The 21430-nt window shown below is 41.8% G+C and overlaps 1 protein-coding gene across 1 annotated transcript; it reads right to left on the reverse strand.

Annotated features, from left to right (window-relative positions):
- Positions 1-208: 208 nt before the first annotated feature.
- gprc5c (G protein-coupled receptor, class C, group 5, member C) lies at positions 209-21417 on the reverse strand. Its single transcript, XM_041217024.1, has 5 exons — positions 21115-21417; positions 16561-17617; positions 14378-14481; positions 6835-7029; positions 209-4097 (listed from the first exon to the last, which is right to left on the reverse strand). The coding sequence occupies exons 2-4, from the start codon at positions 17570-17572 to the stop codon at positions 6874-6876; spliced, it is 1272 nt and encodes a 423-aa protein (XP_041072958.1). The 5' UTR covers positions 17573-17617; positions 21115-21417; the 3' UTR covers positions 209-4097; positions 6835-6873.
- Between the last annotated feature and the right edge of the window lie 13 nt (positions 21418-21430).

Below are 21430 nucleotides of genomic sequence, written 5' to 3' on the forward strand. Positions count from 1 at the left end.
TGCACCGTAACAATTCTGTGAAATTCTCCTCTTCTTAGCCGTGCCTTTCTTGCTCCAACTTACCACCCTTCTTCATTTCAGCCTTGTTCAATGTCCACTTTCTTTTCCCCTCCACCCTATAAGGACATCACTCAATACAAAGAGCATTATAAAAATTTACTGTTCTTGTTCGAGGAGGTTCTGTGAAAGAAGCAAATGATGGAGCAAGCAATGTAAAGAGGAGTTTATTTTAACCAAAATGTAGTATATTGTGGTTATTCGAAATAACAAAGGATGCCTATTCAGATCACAAAAAAAGTTAAATAACCCAGAAACTCTGAATTTCACTCAGCATTGGATAAGAGAGAGTGTGTTTCCATTACAGGCAGAAAGATGTAATGTGCCACTTGAATTCTACAATTCAAAGCCTGAGTTTCTGGGAAAACAGTCACATCTGTTACTTTAAATTAAAAAATGCGATGACTATACAACCCTGTGACACAAATATGGAATGAGAAAAGACCAGCTGGCCCATCGAGTCAATTGGATTCTCCACCCGGGGACTGGAATTGGAATATGGACCTTTACTGATGTGGGGTCAGAATTTCCTCCTCCTCATTTTCCTTAAAAGGGAGACAGAAAAGAAAAGTCCCTGGAGTCTTCTTCTTAGTGGATCAGTGATGGTGTGCCATGTGCTATCTTTGCTAACCAAGTTCAGTGTAAATAGATAGGCCAGGACATATCAGATAGAAGGATATGCTAATAGCTGTCAGAAGTAAGGTGGAAGGAGGTTTGTATAGAGCATAGAAGCTAGCAATGATCAGTTGGGCCAAATAGCCCGTTTCTGTACTTTAACTTCTATGCAACATGGTGTGACTACAAAGTTATTTCTAAGGGGAGAGGCAGCAGGCAACTTCAGTGACAAAAATGCAACATGGCAAAAGTGAAAGAATGTTCATCCTCATAAATACTCGTACAGGATTACTGATAATTATTCAAAGATGCCATGGAAACCTGAAACTGCAGCATGTGAGTCTGGTCAATCTACTATATGTAAATAGTGACAAAAATAAATACAAAAAAACTACCAAAATCTGTCCTCTAATTAAAGGGAGTGACTTACGCAATACATGTGAAAAACAAGGGTGTGATTTCTATTATGATGCAACTTATTCTTCAGATTTTACAGCAAAACATGCAGTTGATACTTCATTGTTAAAACATAAGAAAGCAGCTCCAAATGTAAAAATGCATACTCACTAAAATGCCACAGAATAGGCAATATATTCACTGCTTAGAAAGTGTATTCTTTGGCTAACATAGGAATACAGGTACTGAAGTTGTTACAAATTGCACCTATTAAACCAATTCGTACCTAATAAACAAACTTTTGAATCAGGTACGAGAAAAAAATTATTGCTGAGCTCCTAGTTTCATAAAAAATAACCTAAGGGCCATATTTTCCTCTTTTGTAGAAAATGGTGACCTTAAATGACAACAGCAAGTGAACAATTTTGTTGTCAAAGTTAAAATCTAACCCAACTTTATCAAGGCAAACTGTCAGTCGCAACACACCTGTTTTACTGCTACTTACATAAAGGCTACTGCTTGGATGCTTGAGAATTAACGGTATAAAATTAAATCATTTCCTCAGCCAACTCAAGAGTGCACGAGACTTGGTCCAAAATGACACAGCCACTGCGGAGGTGCTGAGTGTCACTCACCAGGCAGGTACTGCCGGTGTGGATCAGACACCCTTCCACAGGAAGGAAAAGCGCCAACTGCCAGCTCACTGCTCACAATGAAAGTATAAAAGCCTCCAGTAAAAATCCCATTGCAGCGCTCAGAAAGTTTTGAGTCCTTCATAGACAGCAAATCACATATCAGGGGGATGGAGGGCAGTGTAGGAGAGAACCTTATGTGAAGGATGTGAAGATTATGGCAGCCAGTCAGCAGTTAAGATTAAATGACTGGGTTTACAATAAAAAAAATATTTGGGAGGTCTGTAAGAAGTTCCATGCTTTGAAAATGTGCAAAGCGGTGGTGGTGATGGTGATATCTAACAGTTGCTTTTAATAGTCAAATAAGTGTAGGTAATGCCAGGTGGCACATTAACTTTACTTCACATGAGACGAAAGACATAAGTGACCACATATACAAGTGATTAATAGATCATGTGATGCAAAAACATTACCCCACGGAGAACCATATTTAGATGTTAATAATGTCCTGTTATCATCGAGGAAGAGGGAAAACCCAGGGCAAAAACAAAAGAACAGGTCACAACGTCAGCCATCATCCCCATAGTTCCTAAAGTAGAAGCCTAGATACAGCCAAACTTCTGAATGCATTCCCCTAGTGTAAAGTCTCACCAATCAGCAGCTAAAGTCAGTAAATCATGAATGCACCATTATCCAGCCAGCCCATGATTTGCCAACGTACTTCCAAAGTGCGCACACAGAAAAACAGCCCTGCATGTCCACAATTCAGTTAGAGGAAGAAATCAGCACAGGTTGAAACCAGGGCATTGGTACACAAGGATTTCCCTTCCGTAAGCTCATTCCGGATTAGGAGCAAGGTGCAGAATCAAAACAGAAGGAGCGTGGTGTCTTGCTCTGGCCTGCTGTTGTTCCACTGTCATTCATTTTTTATATTTTACAAGTAGAGGAAAATATGGCCCTGAGAAATTCCTAGAATCTCTCAATCGTGTCCTTCTGTGATAGATTTAGACTTTGAAGGCTATCCCCATATAACAGTACTGTTATAGCCTATTCCCATGGATAGTGTAATATAGCAGTAAAGACTGTCATCTCATCACTTGTACACATAATGCCACAATGCTTACACTAATAAAAGATGCAATATTTCTTGCCAATGAAATTAAGCATTGTTGTTTCACGAAGCAGTACTTTGCATTGAAAAACATGTTTTTTTTGTTAATTTTGATTGTTTAGTGACCTATGTTTCAAGATCCTGCTGCAGGCTCCACACTTTGAGCCTACACTGCAGAAATAAGATGGCAAATACTCTACTAGTCTGTAAGACTAAGGGAATAGCAGTCTGAGTCTTGACACAGCACAACTTCAACCTGAAGAAGCACAGGCAATTCCAAAATGTGTGTTACATTCCATCAGCTGATAATCCTTCAGATGGTTTAAACACAAAGTGGACTGTTTCTGTATTAAGCATTGTGACCGAGTCATGTCGCAGGAGTGAATTGTAGTCTGATAAAAGGAGTCCAGCCAGAGCATTAAACCCATCTCCCTTTTACATAGTGAGGAACCTGGTTCTCTCTTCAGCATGAGCTAGAGGGTCTTCAAGGATCTTTTGATGGAAATCCATGTCCCACATCTCCCTGTTTGTGACTCAGGAAGCAGGAGAGCGATACAGAGGTTGTCACATGCATATTTACAAGACATTGTACTGGAAAGGTGATTGTCACTGCCTGATTACTGCCTTATTACTCATCATGCTTCGACATTTTTTACTCATTCGCAGGATGTGGATTTTGCAGCTTTTATTGCCCCATCTGCAATCGCGCTTGAGGAGGTGGTGGTGAGCCTCCTTCTCGAACTGCGGCAGTCCATGTGGTGCAGGGACACCCACAGTGCTGCTAGGAAGGGAGCTCCAGGGACGATGAAGGAACGGTGGCATAGTTCCAAGTCAGGATGGTGTGTAGCTTGGAGGGCAAATTGAAGCTGGTGGTATTCCCATGCATCTGCTGCCCTTGTCCTTCTGGGTGATAAAGGTCAGGGGTTTGGGAAAACTGTTCAGCAAAAAGACAGCAAAGATACTGCTTAACGTGCATAGAGAGCAAGCAGCGACAGTTCAGTTCTCCTCCATGTTTTGTGTGGTTACTCACTCACTGTGACTTGACTCGTAGTTACTAAACAAAATGCTTAAATCCAATTGCTTGGTGGTTTTCTTCAGGAAATGATCCCTCTTGTTTTCCGCTAAATGCCATATCAACAGGATTTTCCTCCCTCTAATCCAGTGTCACTCACAGAATTAAAAAGGGAGCATCAGCAAAGACCCGAAGCTGCAGTTTTTGGTTTTATCATGAAGGGTCGACAGAGAGACTCCTTTCACCACAGAGATTTTCCATATTGGGAGTCGACCTGTTTACATCAAGAGAAAAGATGGGTTGTTAAGGCTGATGGGATCAAAAATCCATCCTCATTTTACTAGAAGAGAGAGTGTTCTATAAAATAAACCATTCAAGTTAGTAACATGTTGCCATTCCCCCATGTTAGTTCAGAATGAACACTTGACCAGACAGCAAATAGAATTAAAATGAGAAATGACCCAAATATATAGCAAGAGGCACAGGTCCCTTGGATAAGAATTCCTCTGGTCTCTTTTCTCTGAGGGTCATTTGTGCCATTGTGAAAATTCCCTCTGTTTGCTTCTCCGGGTGGCATTCCAAGGGAATGGGGGTTTAATTTCATTAACCTTTCAGCAGCAAAATCTCACAATCCATCTACATTTGTATTTGTTTTAAATTTTTGATGGAAGAAGGACAATAATTGTCACAGAGCCATTTGTAATATTTCCACAAATGGCGCATTGACAGATATTTATCCATATGGTTTTGATAACTAAACGTTTAATGAGCATGTTACAAATTCCAAATTCAGGGGAGAGGGTCGTGAAGGACCCTCCCCCACCGGCCTATCACTATAGAGAGTGGGAACTTGGAAACTATAAACGTTGAATTAACAAAGAGCCTTCATCTGAAGCTGGTGGTGGGGGTGGGGTGGGGGGTGGGGGGGTGGGGGGGGGCGGGGGGGTGTGTGTGGCAAGGGGCAGCAGGGGGTTGGAATTTGAATGTATATTTTGGAAAATGAGTCAATGGACCAATTGAAAACCATGCCAACATTAATACAGGACCAGTTTGCAGTGCTACAGTTGCGTTTCAGAATATTAACCAGGCTGGTTGTTCAGTCCAAATAATATGCCGAGTATTTGGACTGAAATGTTTTCTTTCAAACAAAAATTGTAATTTTTGATGCCAGGAACGTGGTATCTGTGATTGTTTAAGCTTATTGTATCATATGGGGTGGTTATGCACCATTTAAGAGCTCTTCCAGGAATGTAAAAAAAACCTCCTAGTGAACAGGGTCAGAACATAAATTAAACAGAGTTACTCAGTGAAACTGGTAACATGAGGCGACATGTACTAACCTGCTCCCCTTCATAGTGATGCCTGGCTCCTCCTTCTGTTAGCTGAACAAATGTGAAGTAGGAAGGACCAGCAATTATTATGAATCAGTCTTTTTTATTTCTAATTCTTTCATGGAATGTGGGCGTCGCTGGCAAGGTCAGCATTTATTGCCCTTCCCCAACTGCCCACGAAATCTCAGCTGGGGCTTTAACAGGAAGAACATAATGTGCATTTATGTGGACTTTTGCCTGAAAATTTCGACTCAGAACCACAAACGGGCCACGGGAGGAGATTGAAAAGAGGATTGGAGCAAAGCCAAAGTCTTTAATTGATTGCAGATTTTCCAAATATACTAGGCAGGTACAGTTAAGTAATAATCAAACACACTGTCTTAAGGAAAAGTGGGAAGGCTGGGGGCCCCTCATGGTATTCCATAAGTTTCATACACAGGATGTGAATCTCTCACTTCAATGATAAATGCCCTAGAGTTGTAACACATTGTTTTGTCACTGGAAGCCAGCATTGAACCTTTGCTTCCTAGGGGCAGGTCCTAAACTTTGATGGAAGGCACCTGTCTTTTATTGCCCAAGTCCAGGGTGTAGGCATCTCAGGGCTCGTTTTTCAGGGCTTCATTTATGGATGCGAATGTCACTGACCCCTGGCCAGCTTTTACTGCCCAGCCCTAATTGCCCTTGAAGGCTCTCACCACCAGCTTCTCCTGAACTGTGACAGTCCAACTGGTGTAGATACACCCAGGGTGCTGTTAGGGAGGGATTTTCAGGATTGTGATCCAGCAACAGTGAAGGAACAGCGATATAGTTCAAAGGCAGGATGGTGTGTGGCTTGGAGGGGAACTTGCAAGTGCAGGCACTTCCACGCATCTGCTGCCCTTGTCCTTTGAGCTGGTAGAGGCTTAGGGTTTGGAAGGTGCTGCCAAAGAAGCCTTGGTGAGTTCTGGCAGTGCTTCTTGTAGATGGCACACACTGTTGCCACTGTGCCTCGGTAGGGGAGGGGCTGAATGTTTAAGGTGGCAGATGGGGTGTCAATCAAGCGGGCTGCTTTGTCCTGGATGGTGTTGAGCTTCTTGAGTGTTGTTGGAGCTGCACTCATCCAGGCCAGTGGGGGAATATTTCATCACACTCGTGGCTTGTGCCTTGTAGATGGTGAGCAGGCTTTGGCGAGTCAGGAGGTGAGTTATTCACCACCGAATTCACAGTCTCTGACCTGCTCTTGGAGCCAGTGTTTATTTGGCTGGTCCAGATTAGAGGAGATATATTGTGATGTGATCAGGTGACACACAGCTTGGGTTTTAAAAGACTAAGTTATAGGTGGGTTTAAGAATTTCTAGTTTTAACATTCTTAGACAGAACAAGTTAACTTCTGATTTGGAAAAAAGCTGTTTGCCCTCAAACAGAAAACAAGTAGCTGAGAAAGAGATATTTTAGACCTCTAAAAGCAAGAGTATCTCGTCTATAGTGTTGGAGCCAAAAGACATACCCAATACCTTTCCCTGCTCCCCCACCCAACCTCAGCATGTTATCTTCTTGACTGAATCATTGACATGCATCTCTTTCCAGTGACCTTTAACACTTATAGTTAATTAGTTTTACTTGGCTAACAGCTTCATTTACACATTGTCTAGGGGTCCCCAGGATAGCCACAAACACACAGATACAGATTGAAAGCCATACATTTTGTCGGTCGTCTCTCTGCGGTCATGCAAGCAGGTGTTAAAATGTCCGTCCCTTGCTACCCTCTTGCTGGGCAGGCTGCCTGGTCTCGGCTGTAAATGCATCCTCAGCGCGGAGAGTGGAGGCGTTACTGGAAAACGCCGACTGGTTAATGGTGACCCTCGGGATATAATGGTCATAGGGATTTTCTAACGACTTGAAGAACAAAACAAAAAGGTGCAAATAAAAATCTAAGAATAACGAAAAGTTATGACCATGCCGGTGTTACAGTGTAAGCACCCATAATGAAAATAAACACAGTTTTCAACTGCAAAATTTCAACGCAAAACAATTGTCCACGCATAAATTAAGAAAGGTAATGGTTTGTATTTTGTTAGACATGGCGTAGTACTATTTTAATTAGAACTATTACAGCGTATCTGTAGGAATGCTATTGGTGGTTTCTCTATAAAACTGCTGGGTTTAGTTCTAGCAATTAAGGCATCATTTCTCTATGTTTACTTGCCAATTGATTCTTCTCTGGAGGCTCTGCTGGTATTGGCCCCCTGGTCTGAGACTGGACAGTTACTAACCGCAGACCAGTCGGCTGTGGGTGGTGGGGGAGTGGGAGGTCACCCAAGTGTCATCATGCCCTGACCTCCAAGGTCCAAACATGTTCATCTCCAGCAGAACTCTGGTGGTTTTCTGATTCTCCGAGTGGTTTGAGGGAAGCCTCTCACCCCCACCACCGGATTGGCTGACAGTGGCCGCACTCATGAAAACCTGGTCTGCTCGTGGCCACAACCAGCAAGACAGGGTTTTAAGATTTAACCAACTACGTGCTCCTTCTGATCCCACATTCAAAGAACACAGGCCGCTGCTAGCCACTGATCCTACTCCACTAGCCCCCCCTCGCCTCTGATTGGCACTATCTCTCCAACACCTTCCCCCCTGCATTCACTGTCTCCACCTCTTGACTTTTCCTGGCTTACTCAAGGGCTGCTGCAACACCAGGATCCATACATCCCATATAAAACAGATCAGATGCCTGTTGGTGTATCCAGCTCAATGGAAATGAGTCTCAAAGACCAATATTGGTTACTCATTCACTATTCAGGCCCTGCCTCCCCAAAAGCCCAGCAATGGGTGGACTAGAGTTTCTAGGCCAGAATATCTGACTGGAACAGGAGTGGGCTACGCTGGTCACATTCATAAACATGGCATCCATTCCTGTTCCTACCAAGCGTCAGGTCAGACTCCCCTAATCGATCATAGCTCCTTTGATTCCTTACCAAGATGAACTAACCTTATTTTTTTCAAAAATGAAGACCAGATTTTTTTCAATCTGGTTATAACGGGTAGTAAACCAGGCTACCTATAGATTTGTAATAACAGTTTACAAATGTATTTGATTTATAGGAATTCTTGCATCTAACCTAGCATGCCTATTTATTATCCACAATCATGAATAATTTTAAATAAAAAGGTGAAAATTTGGCAAGGTTTCCAATGGTCTAACGAAGGGAATACTCATCTACAATAACTGAAGCTTCTGCTGTCAGCCATAAACATCTTGTGTCCTAGCAATGGCTGCAGTGTTTAATACTGAGCATGAGTAGCAAGGTCAGAATCAATAGCCAAGAACTAAAACGAGAGAGAGGAAAACCTAAGCTGACCTACAGGGTTAAGATTTCCAAATTGAAAGTATTTGTTTGTTGAAATTGGACATCAGACATTAAATCTTGGGACGAGTTTATACTTCGCTTTTACAGTGTCTCTTTGTTCCTTGCCAGCAGATTTTGGCAGGACTTGTGAAAGGGTGAAGGGTGAACAAGCAAAAGCAACGAAACAGCAGCCCAAATACGGAAAAAATAAGGGAAGCCTTCATCAAAATAAGCAATAAATTTGCTGGTAGTGTCATGCTATCTAAAATATCCTTACAGATAGCTCGAACTGAGATCTGCGCTGTCACAGAAAACAAACAAGGGCTCCCAGCTGAGCCCATATGTTGACAAAGGCTTCTCAGCATTGTTCCTTGTGCAGCTCTGTAAAGTTTACTGTGACATACCTCGAGGATTCTGTTCTGTTGTGGCTGACAAAGCGCCCTGCTATTTCAGCATGAGTGGCTTCAGTCTTATGCAGGTATATGACCATCCCTGAAAGGCTATGGTAATAGGACAGTCTGATGTGTCAGGGTAGATAGTTTACACAGCCCCCCCTTACCGTAAAGATACTTCAAACCCAAGGCTGGTCAAAGCAAGCACAGTAAATAAGCACTTATCCAAGGCCATGTAAACTTTTCTAGCTCGGAGCTATTCTCCCAGCAGAGCACCTGGCTAAACATCTTATCCCACTGACGTTACACGGTTCCTTTGAAACCGAAGGTGAAAAGACAGTCACAAGTTTTTTGCAAAAAGAACTTCCTAAAAGATGGGGGGTGTACAAAATCTTGTAAGGTATGACTCGAAAAGCTGAAGCACTGCAACTGTGACACTTTCAGAGATTCATGGTTCTGTCATTGTCAATGTTCTTCCCTTTCACGTGACAATGCATTTAACATCGAGGCAGAGGTACTGGGAGATGTTAGCAATTAGAAACTGAACTGTTTCCTTTGTAGCTTTTTAATAATACCCCACCTCCAACAACTTTCCTCTGTTGTCCAGCTCTGTTGCTCTGCCCTTGTATTCAATTGTAGCTCAACCATTTCGCTTCACTCTCCCCTCCTTCATGCCCTTTAGTGACAACCTGCAAAGACATGGGGAACAGCTCCACTTCTTAGCTGACAGCGTTCAGTTCCCACCTTTCTACCTCTCTCAACCCCTCCACTGCCTCAGATAGATTAGAACTTGCCCCACGTCCAGTTTTTCAATTGTCTCCAGGTAAACACTGAGCAGACTCTAGCCACCACCCTTTCCCTGGGCCACTGTCTCAGGCTGAACCAAACTTTTTGCCATCTCTCTACTTGGCCTTCAAGGTGAGTCCCACATCCTCTCCATGCAAAGACTGTTTATTCATCACGGTAAAATCACCCACCTCCCCACTTACCTCAGCTCATCAGCCACTGAAACAGTCATCCATTCCTTTATCATCTGCAGGCTTCACCATTCCTGCCCACCCTCCACCATTCCTGCCCACCCTCCCACCTCTATAAACTTCAGCTCATCTAAAATCCTCCTCCCATATCCTATCCTCCATCAAGTCTCATTCACCAAGGACTCATGTCTTTGCTGTCCTGGATTGAAGCCTTTTGGAAGTCAGAATCCAATGTCAAATTCTCAGAATTGGATCTCTTCACAGCCACAGTCCTCCCTATCTCCAGTCCTACAACCTTCCCAAACTCTTCACTCCTGACATAGGCTTTCCTGCTTCCCTCCTCCTCCCTCTTATAACCTTATCATTGACAGTTGTGCCTTCAGCCCTCTAGGTCCTAAAGTGCTCACATTTCTGTCCTGAACCCTCTGCTTCTCTACCTCCCTCCCCTCCTTTAAGCTCCTCCTTAAAACCTATTATTTAACCAAACTTTTGGTCACCCTTCCAATATCATCTGCATTGCCTCGAGGTCCATTCTCTCTCATTATTCCTCTAATGCACCTTGGGGCGCATTTCTATATAAATCCACGTGGTTGCTGTCAGACGCAGCACACTTGTCATTGAATATCACAAAAATGATTTTCTATAAGTGAATAAAGTCCAGAAAACGAGGTGTTTTTTCCTCCCCCCAGCTTTCAAAAGAAATGCTAAGTTATTGAAAGAACCATTATATGCTGATGCAACAGTTTGTCATTAACTTTTTGTAGCAAACCTAACTGCACAGGTCAAAGTAGTGTCATGTTGCACAGTTTAGTGTCTTGTTAAATATTTGAACTGTAACAACTGTCCAGTGGTGTCGTGGAGTTTGTTACTGTGCTCTGAGCACCGCTAGCAGAAGGTCGTGGGATCACACCCACGATTTCTATCCTGCAGCGAGCTCACAATCTCACCCTCTGGGTGCCCCTCCCAGCTAAGTTACCATTGTGTCAATATTTCGCAGCCCTTGGCTGAAATGAAGTTTAGTGAGAGATTCGGGATCACATCCTTTGGGCCTTTTCTCAGTTCAAGAAGTGACATCTTGATACAGAGGAGCATTAAGAGAAACCATAAATTCAAATTAAATTAGAACAAGATCTTTACTGGAGTTAGAAAGAATGATTTGCATTTATATAGCATTTTCTCAAGCACCTGACATCTCAAAGCGCTTTCTACCCAATGAAGTATTTTTGATGGTGTAGGTAACACGGCAGCCATTTTGCACACAGTAAACCTCCACATACAGCAATGTGATAATGACCAGATAATCTGCACGCAAGGATATTGGGGATAATTCACCTGCTCTTCTTTGAAATAGTGCCATAGGAGTTTTTACATTCACCCAGGCAGATAGAGTCTCGGTTTAATGTCTCATCTGAAAGACAGCACCTCCGACAGTGCAGTATTCTCTCGGTACTGCACTGGAATATCAGCCTTGATTTTTATCCCCAAGCCTAGAGTGGGACTTGAACCACGAACGTTGTGATTCAGAGGCGAGAATGCTATCGACTGAACCACGGCAGACACTGAGGGGGAGGCTGTGGGAGGGAGAGATTCAGACGTCACTGGCTTTTAATTGTTCTGTTTTCTTAAACTGAATGACGCTTTTTAAAAAAAAGTTGCAAAAATGAAACACCACATTTCAAATTCAGATGAGAGTGACTGATTATGGCAGAAGATGCTATTTATAGGGGCAGAGAGCAGTGCATGTCGAAGACAACTTCTGAGAAAAGGAATTGCTGTAAAGTGCCAACTTCAGCTTCAAGGTTATAAGACAGCAGCTCATCTTTCTACACACAACAGCTCAAACTTAATATACACTGGACAGCCAAGGTTTCTGACAAGTGTGGACAGATGATAAAGACACACAGGAGTACAGCGGACAAGAGTGGCAGCTAGATGCCAATGGTGCTGTAGAAGAAGGGGAGAGAAATAGCTGAAGAATCTATAATTCTTGAAAACCATTAGAGTGGGTACAGCTAACTTACTTTACTTCACATTAACTTACACAGTCAAAGCCTAGCACATGGAGCTCTCTTCCTGAAACAGATCATTAAAATGAGCAATCAGACTCTGTGTTCAATTTCTCAGGTACGACATCTGACACCATGTAATCTCTCTCCAACTTTGTGTTTGCTGCAGAGACTTGCTTTATTGATGCCATAAATCTTTCAATGTGAGGTTTGATACAGATTTGTTCCTAATTTAGTAAAGTTTATTATGCCTGTACTCGTACCATTTATCTGATGTCAACATCAGAACTAGTTATTGAACCCACCTGTTAAAAAATGCAATGTATGGACTACAGTTGGTGTCTGTTGTGATGCTTTAATGGTTTTATGCACAGAACTGCCCTTGCTACCTCCCCTCCCCCCAATCATTTTGACTTACTGTGTGCAAAATGGCTGCCGTTTTAACCACACCATCAAAAATACTTCATTGGGTGGAAAGCGCTTTGAGATGTCTGAGAAAATGCTATATAAATGCAAATCTTTCTTTCATTCTTTCTAACTCCAGTAAAGATCTTGTTCTAATTTAATTTGAATTTATGGTTTCTCTTAATGCTCCTCTGTATCAGGATGTCACTTCTTGAACTGAGAAAAGGCCCAAAGGATGTGATTTGTCAATTTATATTTGAAACAGTGAGGTGAGCTGCAGCACTGCGTCCCCACTGTTCAGATCCACAGATTTCTAAAAACTTGCTTTCTTTTCAAGCTTTGATTACTTTTAATGGCCTTTTTTGCCACAAGCTCACAATTCAATGCCAATCAAAAATTAATTAAGCATAGCACTAAAAATCCAATTTCACTTTAAAAGGCACAATTAATGGCTCTGAGGTGAAGTCTCCATCCCTGAACAATGCAGACCAGGAAGGCACCAGATGTAATCAGCGCTGAGTGTCAAATTACCTGGAGGCAGTCAGTCACCTGTGCAACCTCAACATAAAGGACAGCCTAAGCAGTGACAAGCAGGTAAAGAAAGAACTTGCACTTCTATAGCCCCTCTCATGACTGCACGATATCCCAAACCACTTTACAGCCAATCAAGCACTTTTTGAAGTACAGTCACTGTTGAAACATAGGAAATGTAGCAGCCAATTTATGCACTGTAAGTTCCCACAAATAACAATAAGGATCAAATAATCCATTTTAGTGTTGTCATTTGAGGAATAAGTATTGGCCAGTACACTATGAGGAATTCCCCTGCATTTTTTCAAAACAGTGCTATGGGATCTTTCACATTCACCTCAAAGGGCAGGAGAGGGTGTCCTTGGTTTAATCTCTCTTCCGACAGCACCTTTAACAGTGTATCACTTCATTAACCAGCCAAGTGCTGCCTCTTCTAGTTTCAACTGTATGCCAATCGCGCAGTGCTCATTTGAACTAGAGTTGGCAGATTAGGAGTAGCTATTTTTTTAACGCAGTCATTTACTAATGAGCAGCATACTTAAATTTAAACCGTCACTTACAGTTAAACATAGTAACTAATTTTGATATAATGTGAAGGCACAAAATCTCTCTCAAATGTTTCTTTCTGTTTTTTGAAGGCATTAGTGGTGAACTTCTGATGAAGTGCACGTATGAACACTTGAATGGACATTTTTGTTTCATTCATTAAACATTCATATGCAAACTTTGCCAATGAGAGTTTCTACTTTCTTTCTTACTTACTATTCCCTGAGCTCTCATATCCGTGTCAAGTGCCATTATACCCGAGAGAGTCTGGACAGCAAGGAGATTATATAACTATGAAGGATAAATTCAACTAAAATTAATCTGATTCCCACTCAACATTCAGAAGTACACAAGTTCCAGCAGATGTGCTTGGAGAAGGATCAGGACCAGGAGCCTGGATGTTTATTCCTGCCTTTCTCTAGTCTACAGAGTTCAACCGTAATGCTCCTAAATTTACATAGATTGAATGGCAAACCTCAGACATCATTGGGTATTCATGGGATTAAGTGGGGTTATTTTCACATGCATGTTCAACCCACCAATGGCACTAGAAATGAGGAGTTCAAACACATCCCTTTTGAACAAACTGTAAGGCAGCAGATAACAGTGTAAGCACTTGGCCCTTTACATCAGAGCACACTACACCATTATAAGCATGAGCTACAGTGAGATGCAAGTAAAGGGAAGTGTGTCTGTTTGCTGTTCATAATTTGGATTTTCTTAGAATTGCTTTTCAAAACAACCCAAGTAAAATAAACTCAGGCTGTCCAGCTACAGTCAGTCATCATTAACCACTCAGCTGATGATTAACATGGTAATGAGTATTTCTTTAATGTGCTAATGCTGGTAAATCCACAGTGGGACAATGTCAATAATAAATTCAAAGACTGTCTTGTGCAGAAAGTGCTGGTGACTCATTTACCAATCACGCCTCTTTTGACTATTGCATATTGTAATACATTGTTTGTGCTTCATATCTAGACAGAGGAAAAGAAATCTTGTAGTTAATATTTTCAAAATACCAATAAATCAAGATAACTTACATTGGTTTTGTTCATCAATGCCATCTCAGTGGGCTGATATACGCTGTTCCGAAGCTGTCCATTGTATCCAGTGTAACCACTGTAAGGAGATTTGGATTTGTTTGCTAGGAAAATAAATTGACAAAGTCATATTTTTCACAGAAAAACAATTGTCTACCTGACTTTAAACGTCGTTTGGCTCTCAGCAAGTTCATCCCTCATGCAATTTAACCATGCAAGTTCTCAAATTCAATTCCTGGTGTAGGCTGAATTAGTTAAACTCAGTCAGAAGGAGGGGTGATGGAAATTCTGCAATTGGTCTGTGTTCGAGAGAGGAAAACTGGTCAGGGTTTCTGCTTCTGATGGTTATCCATTATCCCCTGCTGGAGGCTGGGATCAGGGTCCATTGTGAAGCCCTCCGCAGTTTTACAACGTGCTGGTGTTCACTGCTGAAGCGTCAAAATAAATAATGGTCAAAATAAATAATGGGTCAGCTACCAGAGAACACCTCCAACACTTTTTATTTGCTCCTAGAATATGTGAGTAACAGTGACAGGGCCATCCCTATAGTTGCCCTGAGAAGACAGTGATGGGCTTTCTTCCTAAAGCAACTACATGGCTCACTAGGCCACTTCACAGGGCGGTAAAGAGTCAGTTGCGCTAATGTGGACAGGAGTCACATAGAGACCAGATGTTTCAAGGAAGGCAGGTTTCCTTCCCTCAAGGGCATTAGTGAATTAAAAAACAAAAATTGCTGGAAAAACTCAGCAGGTCTGACAGCATCTGTGGAAAGGAAGACAGAGTTAACGTTTCGAGTCCGTATGACTCTTCATGCATTAGTGAATTAGTTGGGTTTTTAAAACACGTTCCAGAAAAGCTTCACGGTCACTTTTAAAGGTGCCAGCCTTTTGTCTCCAAGTTTAAAAGAAATGAAAATTCGCAAAATATCATGTTGTTATCTGAATTTACATTCTTTAGATTAGTTCATGGTTAGGATGATCAGGCCAATAGCCAATAAAATAGAGTTGTTAAGGGGTGGGATTTGGGATTACCTCTTCACTCTGGGTTAATTTTTTCTGGTATTAATAATTTAGTTTAAGGCATGGTTGGAGCATTCTACTCTTTGATACTGGACTCCTGCCCTTTACTGAGGGCAGGGAAGAAGCAAGGATGATGATAAAAACAGATGGGAAATCCCTTGCACCAGGAACACTTCATGGTTAAGAGTTTTTCTGCTCTTGTTTCTATTAGTTCTACCTGACTTGTTATGAAGGATGATAATTTCACCATTGAATAAATTGCCAGCCTTATAAAAACCATTTAACCAGACAAAAATTGTCACATTGGTTTGCTTGGATTATTTGTTTTTCAGTGTTCTCTCTTTTGCTACCTCCATAATTTTGCTGATGGGATCTCTGTCCTCTTTTATAATATCCCCAAGACTGTCCACCCTGGGGCCACATTTCCAAAGAATAAATCAAACATCTAGTTTCTGAAGATGGAGCACTCAGTTCAGTGAGGGACTCATCTAGGCAAGTTTGAGTGACAGGCAACTCTGAGACATGAACTTCTGGTTCAGAGAGTGTGATTCAATAATTTGAGATAGCAAACCAATTATTAATTTAAAAATATATATTGGGTAAAAGAATGAAATTCCTTCGTACTTTTTTTGAAATGTTACTGCCACTTTGGAAGATTTCAGGAGTCTCATTTTTTCTTACTGAGGGGGGTCTATGTAATCTGTCTCCCATTGACCTCGGAGAAAGTTCAGAAGTTCATTGCACAGCAGAAGCTACAATTTGTAAAAACTACAATACAAACTTCTGCAATACAGCTTTTCGTTTTTAACGCTGGTGCTCATCATATTGATGAACTTCGTTTAACAAACTGGCACTTTAGCCATCTACTCAATTAACTGCAGCAGCATGGTTAAATAAACTATCTGCCAAACGCTAGTGTAATTACAGGGAACAACTTGCAGCAATGGTGACTGATATTTATGCTGCGGGATGCGGTGAAGCCACACAGGACGGCCTGTCAATCAAACCTTCGATGGCTAAAGCCGAAAAAATGTTTGTTAGGTTCGTACAAGGCCGCTTGGTGCCAATTTCTAGCAGAGACAGCCCCAGCCCCAGGTGGTCAGCTAATGAGAACTGGTATCTTCACCTCTAAACTTCGAAGGGTCTAGAACAAATTTGGCTAACCTGCATTGGGTTCATCCATTGAGAAGGCCTTGTTTTCGATGTACATGTGCTGGGCTTGCTGCTCCTTTAAGATAGTCTCATAGCCCACTCCTCTTGTTGGATACACCTCTTCAACGTAATTCTGCTCCATGCTGGCTTTTGTGAGGTGGCAGATTTCTGGGATGATGTAAATAAAGATAAACACCCAGGCATTGGCAACCAGTGCAATGGCAAGTGTTGGATCTTTCCAGGATCGGTGTCCGACTTTCTCATTCCCATAAACATACATCACAATCCACACAATCCAGATGGCAATGGAGAAGCCAACTGTGACAAGGATAAATATGCCGTGTTTCTTCCAGTGTTTAAAATGACCCCACTGAGTGGACACAGCAAGTCCAAATGTAACTACGATGAGAAGCATAACATAAATTAAAGCCATGGCAAAGTCCATGTTAGCAATATTGCAAGGATCTCCAACTGGTACAAAATTGGTACCATTATACCTTACAACAGTGATTATCAACCATTCAGTATTTATTATTACTTCCACAAGGGTGAGAGAAAGTGCCAGGATAAAAATTTGCCAAGCTTTAGGACCATTGTTCTTCCTTACAAGCAAATTCAGTCTGAAAGAGTGTGCCAACAAGCAGGAGAAGCAGATTGCAAACAGAACCCCAAACAGGAACCTTCTGGATGCACAGGTTGCAAAATCCTCGTTGATAACGAAATCAAAAACCAGGCAAAAGAGCCCACATGTGCCAAAAATGAAAAAGAGCTGAATTCCAATTGTGCTCCTCCTTTTGCCATCTTGAACAAAGGGTATGCTCGCTAGTAAAACCAACGTGAGCACAAAGCAACTTAGAATGCCAGCGCTGGCTAGAGCTTGTAACACAATCCCCCAGACAGCTGATAAATCACAGAGGTTGAAGTAAAGTGAGTTAAGGCTAGCAGCACACCCCAATGGTGCAGTGGCTGCAGTCACAGGGAGGAGACCGATCCACAAAGGGAACTGCAGTGCGCTCGGCCTCATCTTCCACTCAAGTCGGTCGATCTGAGAATGGATTTCGCCACGTACCTAGACAAGGAAAGAGGACAGGGTATAGGTTATCAAATTACACTGCAGTCTGCCATCGAAAGATTACTGGCTTGGGTCAGTGGGATATGAAAGTGGGCATTACTGTTTAAAGTGACAATGGACATTTTTGCCCATTTTAAAATAAAACAGATCATGACTATATAAATTCTGCCCAGGTATTGGAATAAAACAATTTATTTGCATACTCAGGAATGTTTTTCTGATTTTAAAAAATTGCTATGCAAGCTCTTTTTGTTAAAATAAACGTATTCTGATACAAGAAATTCAAGAGGCTTCATGAACAATGAGCGCAATTAGATTATCAAAAGGAGTAAACTGCTGGTTCCTCTATTCCCATTTATTTCCCTGCTGTATTTCCATTCTCCGTTCCTGAGCTTGCGGAGTCACACATGACTACATCTGCATGGGCAGCAATGTTCTTTGATGTTGAGCTAACCCAAATGGCCAGTCCAGATCCCATGGATCAAATGTTAATACAAAATTCTGCAGAAATTTGATCTGACTGCATCAATGTTCAAAATCTGATTGTCTGACGAACCCAGCCAGAGGGGAAATCTCCCTCATCTCATCCTACTGCTGGGGCTTTTGAAATTAAAGCTTGATCATTAGAATCTCGAATAATGAAAACAAAAACAATGTATATGTATATATTTATAGAGCTGATCCCAGTCTGTTATTTACATATGAGATTTGTCCGATTTCTCAGTCACTTAAGAACACAGCTGGTGTTTGTAGCCATAGTTACAGTCTCCCAGTGAGTCAAAAAAAATCCCCTCCCAGGTGACCATCTCCAGATCAACCAGCAGCCTCAGTGATCACTGCCACTACTGCCCATGTAATGGGGCGCTCTGCCGGCTGAGATTTGTGCCACCCATTTCATCTCATTCATTCTAAAATCGGAAAGTGGCTGAGTGGAAAAAAAGTGTTTTTGAGTCATAGAGTAGATCTTGACTTTGAGAGTTGGCAGCTCATTTTATATCTCTGTGAGGTCAAGAGAAACAAAAAGCATGAGGGATGCAAAACTCGTTATCAGCCTGTTTTACATGGTCACACAAAGCAGAATTTCAGGGCACAGAAGGCGACATCCTGCCTGTGCTGGCCCTTTGAAAGAGCTGTCCAATTAGTTCCACGCCCCCTGCTCTTTCCCTATTACCCTGCATTTCTTCCCCCTTCAAGTATGTACCTAAGTCTCTCCATCAAAAATAAATTAGATTTACAAACTGCCAGTTTATTTCTAATAGCATGTGTGAAAAGTGCTAAAGCTAAAGTTCTTAATTTTTTTTTTGAAACAAGTTAGAAGCTAGAACTATTCCCCTCATTGTGGTCACTCTGTAAGTCAGTAAAATAAATCCTGGTATCACTACTTATCAAATCACTCGATTAGACGACAGCAGCCCCAACTAGTCTGCCTCCATTTGCTACGACATTTCAACAGATACCACATAAAAAAAGGAAATGGTGAGAGATATTTATAATTCTGTACATTGTACAGATACACCAAACACATAACTCACAACTGAATAACACTGGTGAACATCATGTTCTTTAGCTTCCAGTTAGTTACAGAAGCTGAAAACCTGTGTGTTACTATTTGGTAGCACAAAGCATCTTGTCCTGCACTTTATTAATGCTTTTTTTGTTGATCAATGAAAAAAGTCCATGAAAAGAATGCACCATCAGCAAAGTGTGCCAGACAATGAAGAACAAAACAGACAGGTTAATGAAATTTTCATTTGTCCAGAGTTATGATATATTAGACAAAGTGTAAACTCAAATTAGTCTAAATCAAAACCAGCAGTGGGTGTGTAACAACTCCATAGGATTAAGAAGAGGAAAACGCGTCCAGGTGCTTACTTGTGACTTTTATCCAATGATCATTATTGATTGAAAGATGTGTGTATGTAAACAGTGAAGAACAGGGTCAAGCTTTGCTTTGTTTTCCCAATAGCTTGCTCAGTGTTAAGTTTCTGAGGTGAGGAATCACTATTCAAGGGGAAGATACTTTGTGAAAAATGTTAAGGCTAGCACACCAGTTGTACCCTTGCTTCAGAGTTTGAAGGTTTTAGGTTCATGATCACTGCGAGACTTCAGCAGATAATTAAAACTCACACTTTGGCATAGGACTTAGAGAATACTACATCTTTCAGGTGAGGTGTTAAAGCGAGGCTCTATCTGCCTGTGCAGATGGATGTAAAAGCTGTCACTGTATCGTTTGAAGAGGAGTCGGGACTTTTCCAAGTGACCTGATCACTGTGCAATGCTCAATCAATGCTACAAGATTCCCCAGCAGTTATCTCACTGGTTCTTGTTGGACCTTGCTGTCTGCCAATTGGCTGCTATGTTTGCCTACAAACAATGACCAGTTCATTTCACAAATAATTCACTGGCTGTGAAGTAATTTGGATGTCCGAAGGATATTAAACACACAGCAGAAATGGAAATACTTTCTAGTTTTGAAGAGTTAATGACACTGTAACCACAGCAGGAAAATTTCCTACCCAAACTATATCTAACAACTTCTATTTATATATTGCCTTTGACGTAATATGATATCACAAGGCACTGCACAGGAGCGATATAAAGAAAAATCTGAAACTGAATCGTGTAAGGAGATATCAGGACAAATGACCAAAAGCTTGGTCAAAGAGGCAAGTTTCAAGAAATGCCTTCAAGGAGGGGAGGTAGGGGGGAGAGTGGATTGGAGAGAGAATGCCAAAATTTAGTGGCTTGGTTTGGAGTAGCAATTAAAAATCATGGATGCTCAAGAGACTGGGATAAGGAGTGCAGATATCTCGGAGGCTTGTAGGGCTGGAAGAGTTCACAGTGATAGGGAGGGGAAAATTGCAAAATAAAAAGATTACAATTTACTAGCACTGGAGACAATCTTTCTGCTCTGCAAAACGATGTTACCAACTCATAAGGACCACTGGACCCACCACTGCACATGTTGAGATATGAGAAAGTTGTAACGACAAACCAGCGAGGGAGTGGAGAACAGGGTAGGAAGAATGCAAACTTAGTCGCCATGTAAAACTGAACTAATTCAGGTTGCCCATGCGGCTTCCGAGTGCAGAGCCACTCACTGCCACTGTACAACACTCAACGATAATAAATACTGAACTATTTATTCAGTCTCCAGCGGAATAAAAGGTGCATTCAGTCTTAGAGACTGCACTTTCAGAACTCCGAATGTGAACACGAACTCATGCTTTAGTATAAAGCCTGTGCATTATAAAAGCCCGTTTACTGTTTACCCTCTTGAAGACCTCGTAATTATTGTAAACGTTTGGAAAAAAAATTACAATTTGCAAAACTAATCCGATCTCTAAATTTACATTCAAGGTCTGTGCATGAACGAGTTTCTTGTTGCTGCAGTGCTGGTCTGTTGAAATTGTTTCGGTACACACACACACACACACACACACAGAGCAAGCCTGTTCTGGGCTAGAGCCGGTGTTCAGTGTCTGCGCTCTTACCTCCGCTTCTCGCAGCGACCCGCAATGCCGCACGGGGCCTTGCTTCTCCACAAAAACACAAGAGGAAGTCTGAGTTAGAACTAGGAGCTTGCAGCAAACAGAAGTCCTGCTTCAGTGCACTCACTTGTCCCAATGCACTCGCTGGGTGTTTTCTAGTTATTGTAGAAGGGAGAAATGATTTGCCCTGTTAATAGTCGAAAGGAATTCAGCTTTTGAAGACTTATAGGTGAAGCTCACACCCACAGTGATTGACTGACACTCTCCAACTCTCTGCCTCTCCAGCTGAGCCTGTGTATTGACATCAGTATGACGTCTA

Source organism: Carcharodon carcharias, chromosome 22 (assembly GCF_017639515.1).
Source record: "Carcharodon carcharias isolate sCarCar2 chromosome 22, sCarCar2.pri, whole genome shotgun sequence".
In the NCBI taxonomy this organism is placed as follows: Eukaryota; Metazoa; Chordata; class Chondrichthyes; order Lamniformes; family Lamnidae; genus Carcharodon; species Carcharodon carcharias.